The sequence below is a fragment of the Pygocentrus nattereri genome, chromosome 7 (assembly GCF_015220715.1).
Source record: "Pygocentrus nattereri isolate fPygNat1 chromosome 7, fPygNat1.pri, whole genome shotgun sequence".
Taxonomy (NCBI): Eukaryota; Metazoa; Chordata; class Actinopteri; order Characiformes; family Serrasalmidae; genus Pygocentrus; species Pygocentrus nattereri.
The window spans coordinates 16,396,270-16,419,248 of record NC_051217.1 but is presented as its reverse complement, the minus strand read 5'-3'; the positions used below and the strand labels follow the sequence as shown (position 1 = coordinate 16,419,248).

The following is a 22,979-nucleotide window of genomic DNA, read 5'->3' as shown; positions in this document are numbered from 1 at the left end:
CCTCACGAAAGGAAAATTAATTATCAAAGTATGCTGAGGAGCCGGCCTCATCTGTATGCCTCAAATAGCACCAGCTCTATCGGAAGGCTGGATGGAAAACACAGAGGAAACTGAGGATTATGAAAAAGATGAGGACATGGGAATTTTTTTTTCTGTTGCCACTGTTTGAGAAAGCAGGACTATCTGCTAGCTTTTGAAACAGTTCTGGTCACTTAAGCATGTCCATACATGAATGAAAGTTAGGTAGAGAAAAAGAGACATTAAGAGAGATAAAAAAGCAGGCCGTCTTCGCTGGTACCTGCGAGGGATTTGGTGCTGTTGCCGTCTCTCCGCGGTGATCCTTTGCCCGTGCCTTTGCTGCTAATGCAGTCATAACAAAGCAGAGCTGTTCCAGGAAACAAGAAAAGGAAGAAAAAAAAGGAAAATGCCTTTCAAAAACTAAAAACGGGTATGGATCGGTATGTTCTTCATGGAGTTTGATTTTTTTTCCTTCCTTGAGAATTGACTGTTTAAATCAAAGTGATCTTGTCCTTGAACAGCCATGTTTAGTTATGGCTGAGTTAGCCATGAGATCCTGCATCACTCAGAGGTGAATTTCAGCAAGGCCAAAATGCGATACACATTCCACCAGCAGCACCTGCTCTGACCCCAGAAAGTGGCAGACGGACAGAGTTCTTTCCCTTGACACCCTCCAAATGATTTGCAGGTAAGCGTCGGGGTGAAAAAAATAAAAGAAAATAAACAAACAAACAAATAAATAAATAAACAGAACATCCATTCAGTAAGCCAGAATAGTTAGAACTGGAAAAGAACGGTTCAAAACTGAGAAAATAAAGACTAGCTAGCATTCGAAAGGGGAATTCCACTGATTTTTTTCTCATTATTTCTGCACAATTCAATTGTTGTGCTGTAAACAAAGTCAGAGTCAGAGTGGTTTGATATGAAATGGTTCGTTCTAGAAACCTACACTTTTAAATAAGATCGTTCTTCAAGAGTGCTTTAGTAAAAAATGTGGTTCTACATAGAACCATGCACACAAAGAACCTTTTGCATGACTAAAGAGTTCTTCGCATCATGAAAGCGTTCTTCATATGGATGGAGAATTTGCTGTACATGGTTCTATATAGATCCTTTTTGAAAAGGGTTCTATACAGAGCACCCAAAAGGGTTCTTCTCTTGCAATGATGTCAAGCTTGTAACAACATAAGAACATTTGTGCACATTTTCCATCAATCTGAAGAACCCCTCATGATGCAAAGAACCCTTTAAATCATGCAAAAGGTTCTTGCTGTGCTCATGATTCTATACAGAACCATTTTCTTCACTTTGAAGAGCCATATTTTTACAGAATATGCTGACCTGTTTCTCTTTACAGTGATGGTGATAGGAACCAGGGGTCGCAACATCTAAATTTTATTGATCATCTTAAATGACCAGTAAACCTATATCTGGCTCTTGTATTTTTTTATATATCATATAATAATGACAAATTAGCCATAAATTAGCCAAAACATTTTTTTTCTTTGGACACTATTTTGCCTTTGGACACTATAAGGCTGCATGGAGAAGTGGTGATCAGCCAGTGTGTAAGATTCGTCCGAAAAGCCAGAGATGGAAACAGGTCCAATATGCATTCCAATTCAAAATTAAGCACACTAATCGTTTTACAGATTCTGTCAACTTCAAACTCCTCCACAGTAGACTCCACAGTAGACTCCACAGTAGACTCCACAGTAGACTCCACAGTAGACTCCACAGTAGACTCCACAGTAGTAGTAGTATGTCATATGGTGCTTATGTCTGTATCGTGCTAATTATGGTTTCTTTTCCCATCTTGTGCTGCTAAATGAGGACCTGAATATCACTAATAAAACCTACAGACAACAGTTGCTCAGTGATGGCTAACAGTTACATACACTTCAGACACTTAAACACCAGTTACTCGACCCTGCAACATCAGATACGAGTCTTTATTTGTGTGTGATTTGACAACTGGTTAACTGCACTTTTAGCCTGCTACCTGAGCTAATATTAGCTTAGCTAAACTACTAACATTAGCTTAGCTAACATGCTACAGCAGCAATCACCACAGTAAAGTAGGTCCAGTATCTTCTCTCTGTCACTCCAACATCAGTCACAACTTTGTCATTTAGTCTGAACCGAACTTGTGCTGTGTTGTACAGCACTGACTGGATCTGTAGCCTGCTTGCTAAGCTAACGTCAGGTCAATCTGCAAGCTCGCATGCATTCCTGTCCCTGTAAGACTAGACGCTTGACTTCACTCCTTCACGTTTCATTTTCATCTAAACTCATCAGTGTAAACATCAGTGTGTCTGTACTTTAATTAGCAAGAATCAAATATGATCTTTAGTGAGCAGGGCTATCACAGTAGCTAAGTTTGGCTAACTAAGTTAAGCTAGTTTGAAAACATTAACATTTAGCAACTGTTGTTAGACTGATGTTTACTGATTGTATTAAAAAAAGTGCATTCAAGCCACTTTTATGCACTTTTTCATGATATTAACCACATCTCAGGCATCAGGCAACATGTGAGATGATCTTTAGAAGCACTGAATGCTTAGAATATCTGGTTCCTACCACCATTATGATGAACTTTGTTAACTAAAATTCTCTTGAATTGCATATTTCATATTAAATCACTGATCGACTCTATTAGCCCCTTAATGATTTAATTATGCAGACATTAAAAAAACAACCAAAAAAAAAAAAAAAAACAGTTGAATTCACCTTTAACAGATGGATGCCAACCTGCTAAGCTAGATGCCAATACCATCCAGTAGATGTGGAGAAACCGAGTGCGAGAAAGCATTCACAGATTCTTTGTGGAATTAACCTGAAATTATCTTAACATTTCTTAAAAAGCAAGCCTTAATAAAGAAGCTAAACTCTCTCTTCTCCAGTCTCTATTAGTTCATCGATTGCTTCAACTATTTCAGTAAGTGCTGAAATGCATCAAGGCCTCTAGGACCATCAGCCCTCAAGCAATGAGCTTCTCCACAGCTTAAGCATGAACAGACCATCACCATCAGTAAAGCAGCCTCAGCGGGCAGTGCATTCAGTACGGAACACCAGAGACCACATGCGTGACCACAAAACCCTGAGCTTGGACAACGGTGCAATGCATCAACAGATGCATTAAGAAGAACTACAGGACACTCACATGTACCGAAGACATAAATCTCTGCTCTCAATAATTCAATTTCATTGCGATTCTTTATCGAAGGATTCAATATCTCAATATTTCAAATTTCACAATTCAATTCAGAATGAGTTTTTTAAATGAGCCAACATTTGACTGAATAATTTATTTACACAGTAGTTGCAAACAGGCAATGAGGGAACACCAAGCTTTGATTTTTCTCTTTGATTTTAAGATTTTATTTTGGTCAAAAAAAGTGATTCATGTATAGTAATTGATTCTAAAATGCCATGCAGTTGAATCTTCAGCTTCAGATCAATACATTTTTAACACATGTACAGCTGCATAGTGTCATACCTGCAAAGGCTTTGGAAATACGGTCTTTCTTCCACTCCCAGGGTTGGTCATACTCCTCTGGTGGCCTTTCGTCATCCTGGGGCAGTCTGCTCTCGCGCCCACAGCGGCCTTTCTCTGGGTCCGAATCCCCCCCGTTTTCCGCAGGCTCATACGGAGTGTCATACAACGGCAGCTGCCGAACTGGACCGTCCTTTGGACAGCGACCTCCTCGGATCTCTGTGCAGAGCAGAAGAGAGACAGAGAGATTGACTGACTACTCTAATATTAATATTTTGAGTATTAAATGAATTGTTGATCAAACAATCAAGTGCATTTTTGAGTTGTAGAGAGAAACCTGAATTGGATACAACACCAGCAGCTTTATGGAGATTTGCAAGAATCCTTACTTCATTGGTCCAACATCTTTATTATAAACTAAGCTTAAATTAATTGAGTTATTTACAGTTGGTACAGACAGCTGCCACACTGCAGCCTTGTGAGGTGGTGCTGGGGGTATTTAGCTTAGTGCGTGAGTGTGGTTATCTCCTCGCTTTAGGCTCCTGAGTTTTCATATTTATGAATGCGGCGTGAGTAGTGCATCGTCAGGTTTCTGGTAACGTTGTTTGACTGATTTGCATACTGTGATGTGTCATGGTACTTTGGTACAAAGACACATCATCCATGCCTACAGCAGAGTTGAACCAGAGGGACCCTACAGAGGCAGAACCACGATAAAAATTATATTTTTACAGTTTGAAAAGATGCGTTCACATTTTAAGCAAGGCTGGTATATTTTATTATTATAGAGCAGTGCATTTCAGTGGTGAATGAAGAAGAAAAAAAAGGTCTTTGGGTGGAGTTACTATTCAAATAAACTACTGGATTTGGACAGATATTTAGATTGGACAAGTATTTCAAAAAAATACATTTGATGATGTATTCAGAGCAGAATATTTGGGTGATGCTGGGCTACTACGCTAAACTGTCATTACCACATTCGTAACAGTCTTATAAATATTTATGCATTGGTATAAAAGCATTGGTATAAAAATACTGGATATTGTCTCACAATTCTCATATCGTCCCATCCATTAAAGGCCGTTTACAGTAATGCTAAAAAGGCTATGTTATAAAGTAAAGTAATCGCAGATGGACTTGCTATGTGGTTTCTGGCAAAGTATCTTGCACAGCACCAAATGTGAATTTTGTCTGTATTGTCCGTTTCTATAGACAACAGAATGCCATAGAGTGTCAGAAACCCCTTAAGCACATCTATTACACGTTGCAGGGAACTGTGTGATGATACAGGCATATAATTGGCACAAAGCTGACTGTAGATGTGTATTAATTGTTAGCTACATTAGCCTCATGACTCCAGTGCAAAACTCCAGACACAAACCAAATCTGTAAATTGGATTTTCCCCATATAATAAATGTGATTTAATTTCAACCTGAGGACAGGATCAGATTTTTCATAGAGCACTTCATTCGCCTTTGATAGTGTCTCCACTTGCAAGGCTAAACATTCAAGAAGGCTTTTAGTTTGAGAAAGAAACCTGATTCAGCTCGTGATCAATGCGCCTGTAATGCTGAAGCGTTTGGCCACGTGTAAAGCCTATACCGGTTGCATAAAATCTCTATGGTCTTCCTATGAGCCTGAGGGCTGACTCACTTTCTCATGCTTCAGTAAATTTAGCTCAAAACAGGCTCTTAGTAAGCTAATTGTGTTTAATAGCAAAGCCTGCTGTGTTGGGAGCAGGAGCTCCAGCAGAAACCCCCAGCTGCTTCCTCCACATCCACTGAGACCAAACAGAGGAGAAACACACCGCAACATCTAAACAGACTCATTACCTGCATCTCACCAACACAGGGCAGAGCAGTTTACTACAGTCACAAAGCTTGCAATGAGGTTTATAGTCAATAAAAAGTCAGTCTAAGCATCATAGAATATACACATAGCAAAAATGTTTTTTAAAACGTTTTTAAACACCAACCTGCTCAGGGGCAGCCATTTGGGCGGCCCTGGGGCGGGGGGCAAAAGGGGGCTCTTTCTGCTGTCTCAGTTTTGGACAAACCGCCCATTTCAATCCGAGTTTTAACAAACTCTTGTCCACTTAGCTTCATCATTTCTCTTTGGGGGAAGTCCTGGCACCATCTAAGGGGTCATTCCATTCGCCTACTTTATTAGCTGAAGTGAAGGGTATTAGAAAAGCCCTCGAAGGGGTGAGTGATTAAGTGAACAACTTCAGCCACAGAACGTGTCCAAAAATAATTTCGAACTGACGGATTTCCCTATTCAAACTCCTAAATAATGCCTTACATAGCCACAGGAGTTCATAAGCCATAGTAGTACACTACTTTAACATCAAATTTCAAACCTTAAGAACTGACTTGCCAGGTTTTAGGTTATAATCTATTCCGTCTCCTCTGCATGACTGCTAATACGACTTTATTCTACTCTCCTATCTTGCTAGCTGGCCTGCTAAAGAGCAACAGCAAAAAGAAAGGCATACACCATGGCTCTACACCAAAGTCTCCACCCAGCCAAAGCAATTACTTACAAATTTGATGCTATGAATAAAGTTCTTTAAAAAAGTTTGCATGACTGGCTGATTAATTCATGGAGGCTTTCCTGCTGAGAGTGAGTGTGTTCCATTTGTATAATGAGCTCCTCATTGTTGGCCACTTGTGTAATGCAGTTTTGATGCACATCCGTGTGGTGGGCCAAAGTAGATGAGGGCATGTTAAGAAAAGTACTGAAACTACTGAAAGTACTGGATTATTTTAAGCATTTAAGTTCTCTTCTGCAATTACAACTGGTTTATTTTTCCCAAAGATTTTTATGATTTGGTCAGTGTACAGAACACATCACACCTTACTTGTTGTTGGTTGGAAAAATATCTTATGTGGATCATTTAATTTGACCATACGTGATGTTTTCGCCTCTGTTTAGCTAAAAAACACTAAGATATTTTTCTAAATACCAACTGTCCAGTTGTAACTTAGCTTAGAACCAGTGCCACAACTTTATGCATAGGGAATTCATCGCCTCTTAAAGTCATCAAAAATTCCAAAGTAAACAAGGTAAACAAAGTTTTGGGGGGTTGACTGCTTTAATGCATTTAGTTGTTATACTTTTGCCATATGCATGTGGAAATGCTGTAACATGCCCCCACTGTAGAACCCATTAGTGTAATTTAATTCAGGTCATGTGGGTGGTTGCAAAATATGTGTCTCACTCTGCCCTAGTGCGTTCCCTGGGGACAGCAGAGGAGAATTAGCCATTTGCCTAATTCAAGCACATTTATGTAATGAAATAATGACACTGGAGATATTGTCTGTTAAATAAACAAATCCAGTAATTAATATAGCTGCTTTAACAGAACCCACTACTTAACTACACCTCCTACAGATGAGTCATACGTGAGATATAACACCATAAAGAAAAAGTTTCTGGGAAAAAGAATCTCAGACACAGTAATGTACTGTATATGTTGTATAATGCAATAATTTTTGTTCTACAGAAAAGAGCTGTAAGAATTATCACAAGAAAACATTACCCACATCCATCAAATACATTGTTTTATCAGTTGAAATGATTGAAATTCTATGATTTAGTTGACTTTAATATTTTATTGTTAATGTATAAGGCTCATAAAAAAAACATTACCTTCAAACATTCAATTAAAACTTGTTAAGAGAAAGAGCTGCTATAATCTTAAGGGGATAGAGATGTTTGTAAAGCCTAAATTCCGAACCACTTTGAAGAAGCGGTGTACTTCAATTCAAGGAATAAGGTTATGGAATAACCTGGAGAGTGAAGTTAAAAATGCTAGATCAATGCGTTTAAAAGGATGATAAAAGTTGGTTTGTTTAAAAAATATGAAATAGCATAATGTATACTTTTGTGAACTGTTGTACGAGAATGACCTGATGTTTTTGTTTAGTGTTGTTTTTGTTTAGTTTGTCTTCTATAAATTATTAGTGTTTGAAATCATTTCAGGGAAAAAAGGGGCAGATATAAGATTTTTGTTCTTCTTTCTGCTGCCTTTCATTTCATTTGTGATTATTTTTACGATTGTTTAAAATAAAATGAATGAAATTTTCTAATAAAAAATAAATAAAAAATACTGTAGATTAGCACAGGCCTCCAGCCATCTGTCTCGACACTGCAATTTCACCACTGCCCTCCAGGTGTCCCTATGGGCAGCAGACACGTCACGCTGAGGCAAGACTAATGAAGTTCATTTAGCAAAAGCACACCCTGTTATAGCCTCCTTCATCAATTTTTCATTGTCCTTATGGCACCAATGGCAAATGTCCTAGCAAAAGGCAAATTATACAAGATGGAAGGAAAAGATAACATGACATATAGGTTACAGGTAGGAGAACAGGGTCGCTGATACTTGGTCACAGGGTAATGCTTATGGTTTAGGAAAACCTTTGTAGTTATTTTGAATGATACGCCCAAATTAGAGTTTTCTATTACCCAGAATTGGCATGAGAAAAGCAATCTTCTAAAACAGGGGTATGCCACTCTGCTCCTGAAGTATCCAGCACAAATAATATCTTGGCAAATGAAAATATCTTAAATCTAGTCAATACATAATATTTCTTACTTTCTTGGTACTCATTCTAAAGTTCCTGAGATTGTTTTCAGATATTTTTCTTTGTTTGGTTTACTTGTAAGCAATTTGATGAGGGCAGCATATTATTAGGTTTGAATTACATCAACATCTTCATAAATATTACTAGAAATAATGAGAAAATGAGAAATATTTCTTCCATTGAAAAAGATTCAAGATGCTTTCATTTGTCAAGATGTAATTTGTTGCAGTGGGACAGTTATCAGATGAGTCGAATTTCACTGGGGATGCATGATAGGAATCTTACTGGAAATCTATCCATATCTTTAAAAAGACACTTGCAATGGACAGATGTGGCCAATAACTTAAACTGATATTTTATGATGTATATATTGCACTCCAGAAAAGCAGAGTGGGCTATTGCACCAAAGTACTTTACTCATTTCATTTATAGCCCTGTAACAGTTACATTTGTCTGTAATGCTAATCCAGGTGGATTTAGTCCCAATTTCTACATTTATTATTAATGTTAATGCAGCAGCATCGGATATCATTGGCCGAAATGCCCACATTGTTTTGTAAGAGGCCAAATCATGTCGATAATTTTCTTTATTTCAAGAATCACTGTTTAAAACAAACAAAATTATCTCCCAAGAGAGCAAGACGATATCACTAGACATAGACAGACTTACAGCAAAGAAAATATGACTAGATAGAGGCTGGATAATCTTGTATTGTATCTTGTATTTTTACCATTTTAAAATGACAAATATTAGTTACATTGGCTATAATTCAGATGATTTCACTTGTGAAGACAGCTTTTTTCTCCAGTTAAAGTGGGAATATTTAAGCTACCAAACAGTAACTGGGTATTGACCATCCAGGACCAGAACGGAACATTCCGACAGTAAAAGTTACACATCCGTGTGGTGAGCCAACATTGGTCATCTTATAAAACAACCGGAAAATGATACCAAGTGTATTCGAGACACAGTTTGTGAAAACCCTGGAAATGTGAAGGAAATGCTGAACTAAGTACTGGTTCAGTTTTTCGGTGTCACTCTCGCTCTCATGCTCTCCTTCTCTTACTCTTTTCATCCCTGTATGAAGTTGTTAGCGTACCCTTCTGTCTATCTGTGGTGTGGCATGAAGCTGTTAGTGGGCCGATCCTCGCAGCATGGCGTGATGCAGCGAATGCTTCTGGAATGAAATATAACACCATACAACTGCATAATTGCCTCTCAGCCCAAGGGAGCTCTTGCGGAAAAATGAGAAAAGTGCAGAGACTAATGGAGCTAGCAGGCGAAGGGGGGGGGGTTGTTGGAGGGGGATGAGAGATCTTTAAATAAGCCAATGTCTCTCGCCTTTAGAGCTCCCCTTTAACAGTTCAGATGATATAAGATCATGATGGGGATAAGCATCCTCCTGCTGCTGAATATGTGAGAGCGCGAGCGAGCGAGCGAGAGAGAGAGACAGAGAGACAGAGAGACAGAGAGAGAGAGAGAGAGAGAGAGAGAGAGAGAGAGAGATGAGATTTCATACATCTTTACTGTACCAACATACGAATATTACTACAGCACTGAACACACACACACACACACACACACACACAGAGCGAGCGAGCGAGCGAGAGCGCGAGAGAGAAAGATTTCATACATCTTTACTCTTTACTGTACCAACATACGAACAGTACTACAGCACTAAACAAGGAGGGAGAGAGAGCGAGAGAGAGAATGAGCGAGAGAGAGAGAGCGAGAGCGAGAGAGATGAGATTTCATACATCTTTATTGTACCAACATACGAACACTACTACAGCATTGAACAGAGAGGGAGGGAGGGAGGGAGGGAGGGAGAGGGAGAGAGAGAGAGAGAGAGAGAGAGAGAGAGAGAGAGAGAGAGAGAGAGAGAGAGAGAGAGAGATGAGATTTCATACATCTTTATTGTACCAACATACGAACACTACTACAGCATTGAACAGAGAGAGAGATATGGAGGAGATAGAGAGAGGGGGAGCGAGAGAGAGAGAGAGAGACAGAGAGCGAGCGAGAGAGCGAGCGAGAGAGCGAGAGAGAGCGCGCGCGAGAGCGAGCGAGGGGAAAAGAGAATGATAATGCAGACAGATAATCTAGCAACACTATAAAGAGTGCACCAGCTTAACCTACAAAATTTGTTCTCATGCATTATGCTTTACAATTTAAATGTAATTACAATGTAATTGCTTTCAATTTCATAGTAACTACACAGATACATAATTATATTTACATTCTGTTTTGACAAGTTTGATGTAACTGACCAAAAAAGTAAAGGATGTTTTCTTCTTTCAGCAAAATAAGACTTTTGTCTTAATAATTAGTCTACAATAAATATACTTCAAATTAGAGACTTCAGGATACCACATTAAAACCTAGAGTCTTGGTCAGTACATCTATAGAGCCACTGGAGCAGATAATGCGGCAAGAATACAATCATTATATATGATCTAATCATCATTATACCTGTGGACACTTTTACGGTACGCGATACGTGTCACAAGGTTTAATTCTCTGAGTTTGATCATTTGGAACTGGCAAAAAGCTCCAGAAGTGCCACATTTAAAACCTACTAATCAAAGTTATGAGCACAATATTTTTTATTCAGCATTCCACTCACTGCTCTGCACTATTACGCTGTCTTTGTAATGAACATGCAGTTTAATGAATTGAGACAATGAATTCCAAGATGGCGGCCCACAGCTTGCCACGGTGCAGACTTGAACTTGTCACAAGAAGATCTCTCACCTCTGCTCAACCACTCATAGGTAGAAATAAACAGGTAACATCATCACAGCGTGCTACATTATTCCTTCAATACCCAAACAAGCATTATCTCGTGATGACCCAGAATATGTGATCTCTAATTTAAAGTCTCCTCTCCTACAAACACAACGGCAAACTCACACTTTCTTTATAGCTTCTGTTTCAATGAGCCAAGAAATCACTATGAAGTTTACACAAAAGTTATCAGCATTAACTGCAACTTCCAGAGCTTAAAAGGGACAATATACTACATTTCCATCCATCCATCCATTTTCTAAGCCGCTTCTCCGTCAGGGTCGTGGGGGGATGCTGGAGCCTATGCCAGCAGTCTTCGTGCGAAAGGCAGGATACACCCTGGACAGGTCGCCAGTCCATCGCAGGGCAGACAGACAGACACAGACAGTCACTCACACACTCACACCCAGGGGTAATTCAGCATATCCAATTGGCCTGACTGCATGTCTTTGGACTGTGGGAGGAAACTGGAAAACCCGTAGGAAATCCACGCAGACACAGGGAGAACATGCAAACTCCACAAAGATAGGACCCCGGTCACCCGGCCGGGGAATCGAACCCAGGCCCTCCTTGCTGTGAGGCAACAGCGCTACCCAACACGCCACCGTGCCGCCCTATACTTCATTTTTCTCTTTTTTCTTACTACTTTCACTTATAAATTGGTGTTTCAAAAATTTTTACAAAAACCAAATCTCTCCTGAAGGGCTAGTTTGAACATAACCATTCTTTATCTTAGTTACGGTGCGGGCATTTTCTGGATACTAGAACGGCCAACTGCCAGATTTCTACAATGCGAAGGCAGCAGCGATTTACTTTTGGACTGAGGCCATTGATTATGTTATCACAGACATCCTGCTTCTGTTGAACGTGTGTATGTATATATGCATATGTGTGATGTATATATATGTATGTATGTATGTATGTATGTATGTATGCATGCAGGACCCCCCCCCCCCCCCATTCTTCAGTGGTATTGATATGCAGAGAATGTTCTTTGTGCGTTTACTATCAAAATTAATTAAAAAAAAGTTATTAACCAAAAAACAAAACAAAAAAAAAAAAAAAAAAAAAAAACAAATCTCTCTTAATATCTTAGTTTTAAAAAGGCTGTTTTGATTTCTGTATCTTTAAAACTGCTGAATGTTTTGATTGTCCTACACTGTGTATAATTCAAAAGGCAGTTGATAGTGAGTGAACGGGACTGTTGGCTGATTAGGCATGCATACATAAAACCAACAATGGTTGTGACATCAGAAAAACAAATTCAAAACGGGCTGTTTTTGCAGTTTACTGTACATATATGGACACTTTGAAACTTTAAACATGTTTACATACTACATTACACTCTTGAAGTCATCTCCGTCTGACGCGCCCTTAAATAAACTGCAGAGGGGGATTAGGCAACCAGCACGAACACATAAAACTGGAATGAGAGAAGGGGTCAATAAGAACATAACTATTCTTCTCCATTTCCACACTCTCTCACTCCCTCCATCTGTGCTCGTGTTCAGACTCGCTCCCGTGCTTCTGGAGGTGTGTGTGTGTGTGTGTGTGTGTGTGTGTGTGTGTGTGTGTGTGTGTGTGTGTGTGTGTGTGTGTGTGTGTGTGTACACATCTGGCACGCTCCAGAAATTATAGGGCCGTGACGGAACTGCAACCTGTCGCCCTATTCTGGGGAGCTTGCCGCCTTTGACCTCTCACGTCTGTAGTGGTGCAGAGGTTACATAGCACAGCCCTCCACACAGTTTCCACCCACCCCGGATACACTCTTTCCTCTGCAGATGTGAGAAGTATGGAGAAGACTGGGTGGTCTGAACAGGTTGTGGTGGTTTATAGTGTCCTGCAAGCAGACTGTCTAATCCCACACTGACCTTCCTGCTGAGATATCCTGCGTTTAATTTTCTCCCTTGCGGCCCAATTCTGACATTTGTGTGCACTCGTCAAATGGTTAAAATATCGAAATGAAGAAAGTTCTGGTCCGTGTTGACATGATTGCATCATGGCATTCCTGCAGATTTTTCATGCTGTGAATCTACCATTCTACCACATCTCAAAGCATCCAAAATCCCTAATGCCCTACTGCTGCTCACTAAACATTTTCCTGCAGACAGAAATGCCTTGTTGATGAGAGAGGTGAAAAAAAATGGTCAGACTATTCTGAGCTTACAGAATGGCTATGATAGCAAAAACTATCTCAGTATGCAAAAAACAGAACCTTGAGGCGGATGGGCTACAACAGCAGAAGCTCATGTTGGGTTCCACTTCTGTCAGCTAAGAACAGAAGACTGAGGCTGCAGTGGGCAAAGGTTCACCAAAACTGGACAGTTGAAAACTCAAAAAATATTCTGATTAATCTTGACAATCAATATGCACGGACATCAATATACTGAACACACAGCTATCATTACCTGAAGGTTTATGTGTGTGACTGATGGCAGAAGCTCTTCACCATAAGAATATAACAAATTGCTCCTCAAGATTTAATTCAAAACCATCAGCCAACTGTGTCTGCACACTGAGGAATAAGACCTCCACGTTTAACCCAACCGTGCAGTGAAACACCCACATACATGCACACTAGTGAACACACACACACACACTAGGGGGCAGTGAGCACACTTGCCCAGAGCGGTGTGCAGCCCTATCCACGATGCCCAGGGAGCAATTGGGAGTTAGATGCCTTGCTCAAGGGCACTTCAGTCATGGACTGTCAGCTGAGGGAATTGAACCGGCAACCTTCTGGTCACAAGGCTGGGTCCCTCACCTCCTGCCCACGACTGCACCCCACTTATGTAGCCAAGACTCCCGCATTTGGGGAATTCTCAAGGGTCAGCACCACCAAAGTGCAATGGCGGACCCTCGCCCTGGGTGAGCCACCTTTTTGATCATGGTATTGCCCTGTCCGGTAGGTGAACAAGATAAATCACTGAAGTCTGAACTCTGAGTGAAATTCAGGGGCTCCTGGCAGGAGAATTTCTTAACCATTATGAGAATCAGAATGGCAGCAGAGATTCCCCTAAGACCAAGTATGAAAGGTAAGTCTGAGAAAGGCTTTTTCTGGAACTGGAACAAAAATTTAGCATGTTCACAACCAGCTTCATGAGGAACCACCCGGAATTTTTTTCCAGCAGGTTCCACATAGGCCTTGTTGGCTGCTGAAAACTACTTGGGATGTGGGATTTTATTCTAATAAAAAGACAGATATAATAATACTTATTATTATTTTTATTATTATTATATTTTTGTGTGCTTTGGAAATGGCCATCTGTAGACATGGAACTCCACTCGTTGTCTCAGAAACAAGCCTAATCAATATACCTTTAAGATAACAAAAAAAAACCCACAAATCGGGTGTGACTGACTGGTATGGTATCCAAGTTCTCATTCACAGTCAGCCAGGTACTTGACTCATTTCACCTTATTCTATCTCTGAATCCTTTACTGCAGGCTGAGCCCTGAAGCTGTTCACTCTTTGAAGCTTTCTTTCTGTCAGGGGGCAGCAAGGGTGGGACCCTCTCATAGGGGAACTCAAACATATCTGCTCTTGCAGCCTACCGCTCGCTGCTTGCCCCCTCACAGCCCTGGGAGGATTTGCCCATATTAAGCGCTTGGCAGGGCTCACTCTATTCCTGCTCTATAGAGGAATCTGCACTCTGCCAGGCCCGGATTAGATGTGATTAACCTAACGCGACTAGAAAAATAATAAAGAAGAGAATCCCCTCTTTTTTTCCCTCAAAGTTCACAAAGGCTTTTCACATCAGTCAAAGCTATTTTCAGAGCTTTAATCATCAGTCATCACTGGTTTGGGACTTAATACAACAATTATCTCATTGTGAGAGCTCCAGAGGAGATAATAGTTTTTCGAGATACCTGTTGACAGCAAAAGATGCTGGTTTTTGGCCATGAATGAGGGTGTTTTCTTCCGGCATGCTATGACAAGCAGGTTGAAATAGCGTGGCATTAACAGAGCATTAACATAGCTGTTTACAGTTTTGCTGTTTAGTAGCATGATATACGACACATAGCAGCCAACATAAATATCTGTGAAATGCTTTTTCTCCACATTCATTTAAACCATGAAACTTGTAGTTACTGTTGGTAAATGCATATTGCAATTTATATTTATTATTACATGACTAATACGTAAAGTCAGGTGGAAGTGCAGCTTCAAAATTTTCTATTAATATCATGTTTGTGTTTGTCTTTGTCTCGTTTGTTTCCATATAAAGCAATGAAGATTCTTCTAGTTACAAAGTTGACGTGAATCAAAAGTAACTGCAATTCACTGTGTAAACAATACATAGAGATGTGTTTAGGATGTGTTTAACCAGTCCAGCTGCCAGTATTCAAAATACTCAAATCACTATTCAAGTATCTGTTACTTCAAAGTCACGAAGAACCAATAATTCAGTAAAACACTTAAGCCTTTAACAAGTGCCAAGCGTGTTGCCAAGGAAGCGCTGTTAAAGAGGAATTACATCGATGTTTAAAGATTTCTGCAGTCAGATCGTTGAAGTGTTGTTCTATCAGAAAGCTCTGAAAGAAGTGGTCTGTTATAGAACTTACACGTATCTTCTGTCTTTTCATATGTAACATTTGTGGTAAAATAGAGGTAAATTAGGGACTGTTTTGCAAACATGCATCTATCTCTTTGCCATGAACACTATAAAAATATCGTTTTAGGCCAAAATCTTCTCTCTAAACTGTCAGAAAACAGGAATCAGACAGGTTATTCATATTATTCATAACCAATTTGTGTAATACCTTTCTGCGAGGTAGTTTTAAAGGGATAAACTCTTTAGACGTCTGGTTGCTATCACCACCACTGTGAACAATTCTGACTCTGTACATTTCTCTTGAATGGTGCATTTCGCATCAAACTACTTTGAATGACTCTTTACATCTTAATGACTGAATTGTGCAGAGATTTTGAAGAAAAAAAAAATGACCAACTGACATTGGTAAGAACCAAAAACAATGATATTTATGTTCTCTGTGTTAAACTAGCAAATTAGCTCAACATCCAATAAGGAGAAGAAAATGAGTTTTGCTTAATTTGTCTTTTGCTACTGAATTTTTTTCAGCTTGTTATCACCAGTGCACCATTATACCATGTTTGTGAATCATGATGTGCTACTAAGAGCTGAAAAGCTGATCTTTCTTTCTCTCTTTGTTTACCTGAACATTCAATCATTGGATAATCAAACATAAAATCTGTCAAAATAGTCATAGTTAAATAACTATAACTACATTTCAACATCATAAGACAAAAAAAAGTGACAATACCTCTAGGGGTTAATGAAAATTGTAGCAGACACACAGTGAAGTCTGCACGTAACTGGACAGTAAGACAATATTTGTTGCTTTGGCTCTGCACTCCTTCATGTTCCTGAGGTTTACCAGCAGTTTGCATTTTGTGGTAAACCATCTTACGTCACACTGGCATTTTATTCTCCTTTATGGTAGTTTCTGACAACATAAAGAGAGTGTTCTTGGGGCTCAGGAGTGGCTCAGAGGGTTGCATCCAATATCCATCACCGAAATTTGAATCTTGAAATGCCACAGCTATCTGTGGCCAAAAGTCCTTAACAGCACAACTGACCCAGCTGCTCAGAGGGAAAACTTGCTTAGTCTTAGTCTCCCGTACTTCTGCAGTGGTGGTGGACAGTTGTGGCTATCTGCCAGTTCATGTATTCAAAACTGACAGTCAGGGTTGTCCTAAAAGAGTGTCCAGGTGCACTGTAGCATTACATCAGCAGCAGGCTGCAAAGACACACTGGCCAACTTAGCATGTCTCACGGGAAGCATCTGCTTGCCTTCACACTTCCAAATTGGTTGGTGCTGTACAAGAGTGAGAGATTCAGAGAGGAGGTAGCAATGTTCAGGATCCATTTGGCATGTGGGCTTCAATCTTTTAGACTGAAGGCATTCTTTAAAGATTCACTACTGTGGGCTTCCATGATCAGACCTAATGAGTTTGGGTTGGAGGTTATGTTAAGACAGAATAGCAGTGTCCAGTTGCAAATGCCACAATGACACTACAATCAACTACGTGATTTTATTGGGCCCAATTTCTTTAGGCCCCCTAAAATGCTAAACTATGCACAAAAGGCTGCACAGTTCAGACAGTACTGGGTATACATAGTCACAAATTAAAGCTGAGACTAAACTTAATAACTTGTTATATTCTAGACTAGACTAACTGTTATATTCTAACTAGACTAACTTGTTATATTCAGTTACTTACAGAATGCACTATATGTGCTGTCTATTTGGCTCTATTTCAGTAAAATAGATTTTATTTAAATATGCCACTCAATTCCAATCTATTATATTTTATTCCCATTTGCTGTATCCTATCCCATACTGTCGCAAGTCTATTCTATTCAATTCCATTAAAATGCATTTAATTTTATTCAGGTGTATTCTATTCTTATCTCATCCTCTTCCAATCTGTTCTATTAAAATATATTCTATTCTATTCCATAGTATTCAGTGTCATTCCAGCGTAATCCATTGTATTCCATGTTATTCCTTTCTGATCTGTTATGCTCCATTCTATTCCATTCTGTGAAGATTTATTTAATTTTATTTAAATTTATCCTATTCTTATCTGCTACACCCCATTCCATCCTCTTCCAATCAGTTCGATTCAAATCTATTCAACTCTAGTCTATTACATAATATTCTGTTTCATTCCAGCGTAATCCACTGTATTCCATTCCATTCCATGTTCAACTCCAGTCTATTCTATTCCATTCCATTAAAATTTATTTCATTTTATTCAAATTATTTTATTCTTATCTACTGTACCCTATCCCATCCTTTTCCAATCTGTTCTATTCAAATCCACTCTTTCAGTCTTTAGAAAACGATTAAATTCTAGTCTATTCTAGTCTACTCTGCTCTATTCTATTCCATTCCATTTAGATTGTAAGCTATTGTATTCCATAACAAAAATCTCATCATCATGATACTAACCCTTCTGCCTGTGTCCAAGAACAAAACCATTAGTGACTGTCCAGCATTACCTGTGGCTGGTGTGTGCCTGTGCGTGGTGTTATCTGCTTGGCTGGGTGTGCAGCGGGAGGTCCACGTAAGAATCCTTCACTGGACTGGCCGCTATCTGCCTGAGCCAGAGCTCATCTGCTATTGTGTGTCACTCTCCATGCGTGTGTGCTCCCTGACCTGTACCTTCACACAGCACCGATTCGCTTCAAAGAGCGCTGGAGTGTGTGAAGGAGGCAGTGTGGAGATGCTGTGGCTATGTGTTCTTGTGTTTCTCTCTCTTTTGTTCACTATAGATCCTCTGGACAGCGGCTGGCCATGGAATGAGGGATGTCCATCAAAGTGACATCAATATTAATGGGCCCATACCGCAGTTGCAAACGAAAGACAGAACTTGACGCTTCGAAGCAGAAAAATGGACAAACAAAAGATAACAGTTTAACTCATGCCTGCAGATGACAAACACTCACACAAAATCTATTTTTCTTAACTAGCACCATTATGCTTGGAGTTGCGCTGCATGGACAGCTACTGGATGACAGGGCCAGCTGTCCCTGGATGTCTGTATGGGGGGGGTTGATGACTTCACTGAATCCTTCTGCAAACAGATGGATAGCAAACACAGGCCTACTGTATTAGTTCAGAGTTAGTCTACAGGCTCGGTTTTCAGCAAAAACAGCCTCTGCACTGATCTCTCTGAACAAGATGATGTTTTAAAAGCATCTTAAAATGCTTTTATTTAATACTGGGCTTTAGTAATGGGCTTTAGTAGTGGACGTTAGTAATGGGCGGTGTATAGGTATGCAACAAATAAGCGCAGATCACAGTGCAAACCTTAACAGATCCTTAATCACCCCCAGGGTCCAATCTGCTGTATGTGAAGTACTCTGCTTTAAGAGGCAGAATGACCAGTCTTTTGGGGTTAGGCTTGGCCTAACATGGACACTAGAGCGCTACTAAAGTGCTGCTTGACTCAATCTGCTGACTACAATTTTCCAGTAGAAATTTTAAAAATGTCTCATTCTACCTTGAATGGTTCAACAGTTATGAACAGACGCATGCACAGGTGCCAGAATGTAACTGCTGCTCCATTTAAGGTGGAACAAAAAATCAGGGGAAAAAAAACCAAACATAATAAATATTACATTGTATTAAATTATAAACAAATAAATAAATTCATTTCAACTATAACATAAAATACAGTTTTGGCCACATCGAGCTCTACTGCAAGTGCACATTTTGCACCATGTCTTCTCATGTTTGTACTTCTGGGCCTAAGAGTTTAAACAGCATTATTCTGATACACTTCTGTACATTCTTTCACCTCGTAGCGGAGGGTCATGCCCTGTCAAACTGCCGGGTCTGCTATAATTGTTTATGGAAATCCCTAAACAACATGCACATTTTTTAATGCAAATTTATTTCTGATTTTAAACAGCAGAGGAAAATCAACACAAACTCGGCCGATGCTACTTTTACTCAAACTTTAGTCAATCTAGTTTAATATGTAACCAGCCACAAATCTCCACCCACTTTTTGCAAGATCCTGCCACATTTTTTGTGTAACCCTCTATTAAATACATATGTGGAAGACACATTTTGGCATTTTGCTGTACAAACAGCCTACAAACCCTGCAAATATGCCTGTACACAGAAAACGATTTGGCCCCTAATTTTTTTTGTTATTAAACCTCAGGTTGTCACAACACATCCACAACTGCACCTCCTGTGAAATCATCTCTGTCAGCCAACCACCGTATGTATGACAGCCTGAGTCTGTCTGCCATGTCTATCTGTCTGTCTTTCTGTCAGAGGTTTGTCTGTTTTATCTCTCTCTTGCAGCTGAAACACACGCAGCCATCCTCTTCTCCCAATGGCCACCCAGCACTGCACCAGCTACAGCGCTGCCAACACACACACACACACACACCCCTTACGGCCTTCTTCTTCATACAGACACACACACATACACACACCTTACAGCCTTCTTCTTTATACAGACACACACACCCACCCAAACACACACACACCCAGAATGAAGGAAACCTAACAGCTTAAGAGCTTTAGTGTTCAGTTACTTTTCTGTTTAAACAGGACTGGAAGATCTTAGAATGTTGCTCATATCTGTGAGTATGTATATTACACTTTTGTGCTTTAATGTGGGTGCACGGCCGAGGACATGCTGTTAAAGACATGACTCCAAAGACAGGTAACTATTGCTAACCACTCCAGCTGATGTTACTTTTGTCCAGAACCTGTGAAGATATTTCTCTGTTCTCAATTTTACCTCATTAAACTAACAGCTACTTTTAGCATTAACATTAGCTAACTAGCTCTCTGGCACAACTATCTTACCGAGGGGAATGTTCTTTATCCAGTGAGCTGAGGAGTTTCCTCTTCAGATGCCCCAACATGAAGGACGTGCTCCTGTGCCAGCTGATGTCGGCTTTTTTAAATAGCCCAACTGACAACCTTTCTTTCTGAGTTAAGCTTGAAATGCTCCCACATTTTGTTTTTGAGGCTGCCATCATGGTTTTGTTAACTGTCCAGTAAGAGGAAATGTCAAAACACTCCTAGTTATAGTCGATTTTAGTCGACTAAGTCGAATAATCACTGCACCCCTATAGTAAAGGGTCCTTGGGTTTGATAAAGGTGCTACGCAAAGAAAACTTATGATTATTATAATGACTATTCTTAATATTTTGAAATCAAATTGTAACCAGTGGTACTAACCTGAATATAAAGTGATTTCATCTGCTAACGATATATTGGCTGAGCTAGAACATACAGGCAAAGACCCATAAACATATTCACCCATACCCACAGCTCTCTTCTTCTATTTGGTACATGAGCCAAGGCCTGTAAACAGCCTCAGTGTCCATGGCCTCAAGTGGAGAGTATTTTGGTATTTTGGGTCTGGCTGTGTTTCGCTGTGGTGTGTGTGCCTCTCAGTAAACAGGGGACTGTGAGCAGGGAGGCAGGGAAAAACTAGACACATTCACAGATGTAAACTACCATTTGGGGAAACTTGCTTTGGTAGCGGCTGGTTGAGCTGAACATTGTGTAAAAGAGACGCAGAGGCATTTATGGGGACATATGCAAGAGTGTGAGGAAAAACCCAACAGCTGCAGGAGGAATTCAGAAGCTGTGTGGGGTGCAGGGAGGGTGTGTAGTGCAGGCGCAGAGAGAGATAATTTGGCCAAAGCATGTAAGGAAACTGTCTGGAACCACAGTTTGCCAATATTTCTGGACTTTGTATGAGCAACAGTGTGTGTGTGTGTGTCTGTGTGTGTCTGTCGTGCCAGAGGCGAGGGAAGTGCTAAACAGTCTCTACTCCTTGAACAATGACATGTGTATTGATCCAATCATCCACTCACAGAGAGAGAGAGAGAGAGAGAGAGAGAGAGAGAGAGAGAGAGAGAGAGAGGGAAAGGGAGAGAGCGAAAGAGGGAAAGGGGATAGAGAGGCGGTGAAAGAGGGAAAGGGGAGAGAGAGAAAGAGAGATAGATAGATAGACAGATAGATAGATAGATAGACAGAGAGAGAGAGAAAGACAAGATATACATGGGAAGAGATAGATAGATAGACAGAGGGGGGGGGGAGATGGAGGAGATAGATACATAAACAGAGAGAGGGAGACAAGACATACATGGGAAGAGAGAGAGAGAGAGAGAGAGAGAGAGAGAGAGAGAGAGAGAGAGAGAGAGAGAGAGCGCAAGACACCGTCCTGTGGAGAAAACACAGAGCGCTACAGGGCCCACCTGCAGCAAAAAGCACAGAAACCCCTTTAAAAGCAAAGGATCTCACTATAAACATTTGAAGCTGTTCTCCTAAATTTGCCACATGAAGAGCAAAAATGAGCTCATAACATGCATAAAAAGAGTCATTTCCTGAAGCGTGCTGACGAGAGCACATGAGCCTGAACTGAGGCAGACGAGACAGCAGGCCTTTGATGGACCAAATGTGTCGCACAAATGGCTGTCCACTCTGTGGCCACTGCTTCAACAGATGCATTGATTCCAGCTATGGTGCAGAGGCAATTACAGCTCGTTAGAACCTGAGTGAAGGCTCGTTAATGTAAGATTAATGAGAGTCACTGGCTGGCGAGTCAGCGATGTCCCCACATGCATCACCTCACTCATGACAGGCCATAAGAGAGGGAAGACAAGAAAAAAGAGAAAAACACTTAAATCTCAAGATGAAACACTAAAAAGAGCTTGCATTTTCCATAACCTCTTCATGCTCCGCACTCTTTCATAGATACTGTTGTCGGGTCAGACGAGCTTTACAGAACACCAGCACAAATCCAATTCAGCCTAATGAGAAACTGAGATCAAAAACGATCAATATACAAAAAAAAAATACACTGTGTTTTCATAATATTTAGTGCATGTACCTTTTGCAGTACAGTGACAATGTGCAGTAGAGGGACTTTTGATATGATATCCAGAGAAGTGACCATTTTTTTTGCTTTCAAAACTTCAAAAAACAAATTCCAAATATCAAACAATCTATCTGTTATGCATAAAACTCTAAAGGATGACTAGTTTCTAGGGTCCTTTTAGGGTCCCTTTACCATGCATTTACAACAGAGGCATCAGAGCAACAGGTGACCAGTTGTTTCCTAAAGGAATAGGTGATCCATCGCTGCAATTAAGCAGCTAGTAACTAGTCCTGTAAACTATATTAACTTGCTAACTAGCAACATTAAAATAGCTGAAGCCACTGAATTTTATGCTTAGCAACTGATTTATAGATGTTTATTGATTGTTTCATCTTAAAAACATGACAAAAGCTACAGCAGGAGCCGTTTGACAGAAATTTCGGATCATTTTGTCTCAAGATCTGACGGGTCAAGATAAGACTTTTCACAAATTCATGTTACAGAAGCAAATCTCATCTTAATTTAGGAATCTTATCTTACAACATCTCAAATAAAGAAATCTTAACTTGCTTGATCAATGTTGACAATCAACTGTCATGTCTGTTACCTAGCAACTGACCACAGGTTATCCAACTAGTTACCCACACAGCTAACATTAGTTACTGTCAAACAAAACGAAAGTGAGATAAACAGAG

The 22,979-nt window shown here is 40.0% G+C and overlaps 1 protein-coding gene and 1 pseudogene across 4 annotated transcripts in view; both read right to left on the bottom strand.

Moving 5' to 3' along the window:
* Positions 1 to 22,979, bottom strand: part of zgc:158464 (uncharacterized protein LOC791139 homolog) — a 192,117-nt gene that overhangs the window by 54,090 nt on the left and 115,048 nt on the right. For 3 of the 4 annotated variants that reach the window (XM_017703877.2, XM_037539956.1, XM_017704043.2), the window contains exon 3: positions 3,518 to 3,733. In XM_017703877.2, the coding sequence (XP_017559366.1) occupies positions 3,518 to 3,733 (216 nt within the window). Of the gene's footprint in view, positions 1 to 298; positions 386 to 3,517; positions 3,734 to 22,979 lie in introns of all 4 variants that reach the window. The other variant, XM_017703961.2, reaches the window with a different exon arrangement.
* On the bottom strand, positions 13,679 to 13,805 carry LOC119263763 (annotated as a pseudogene).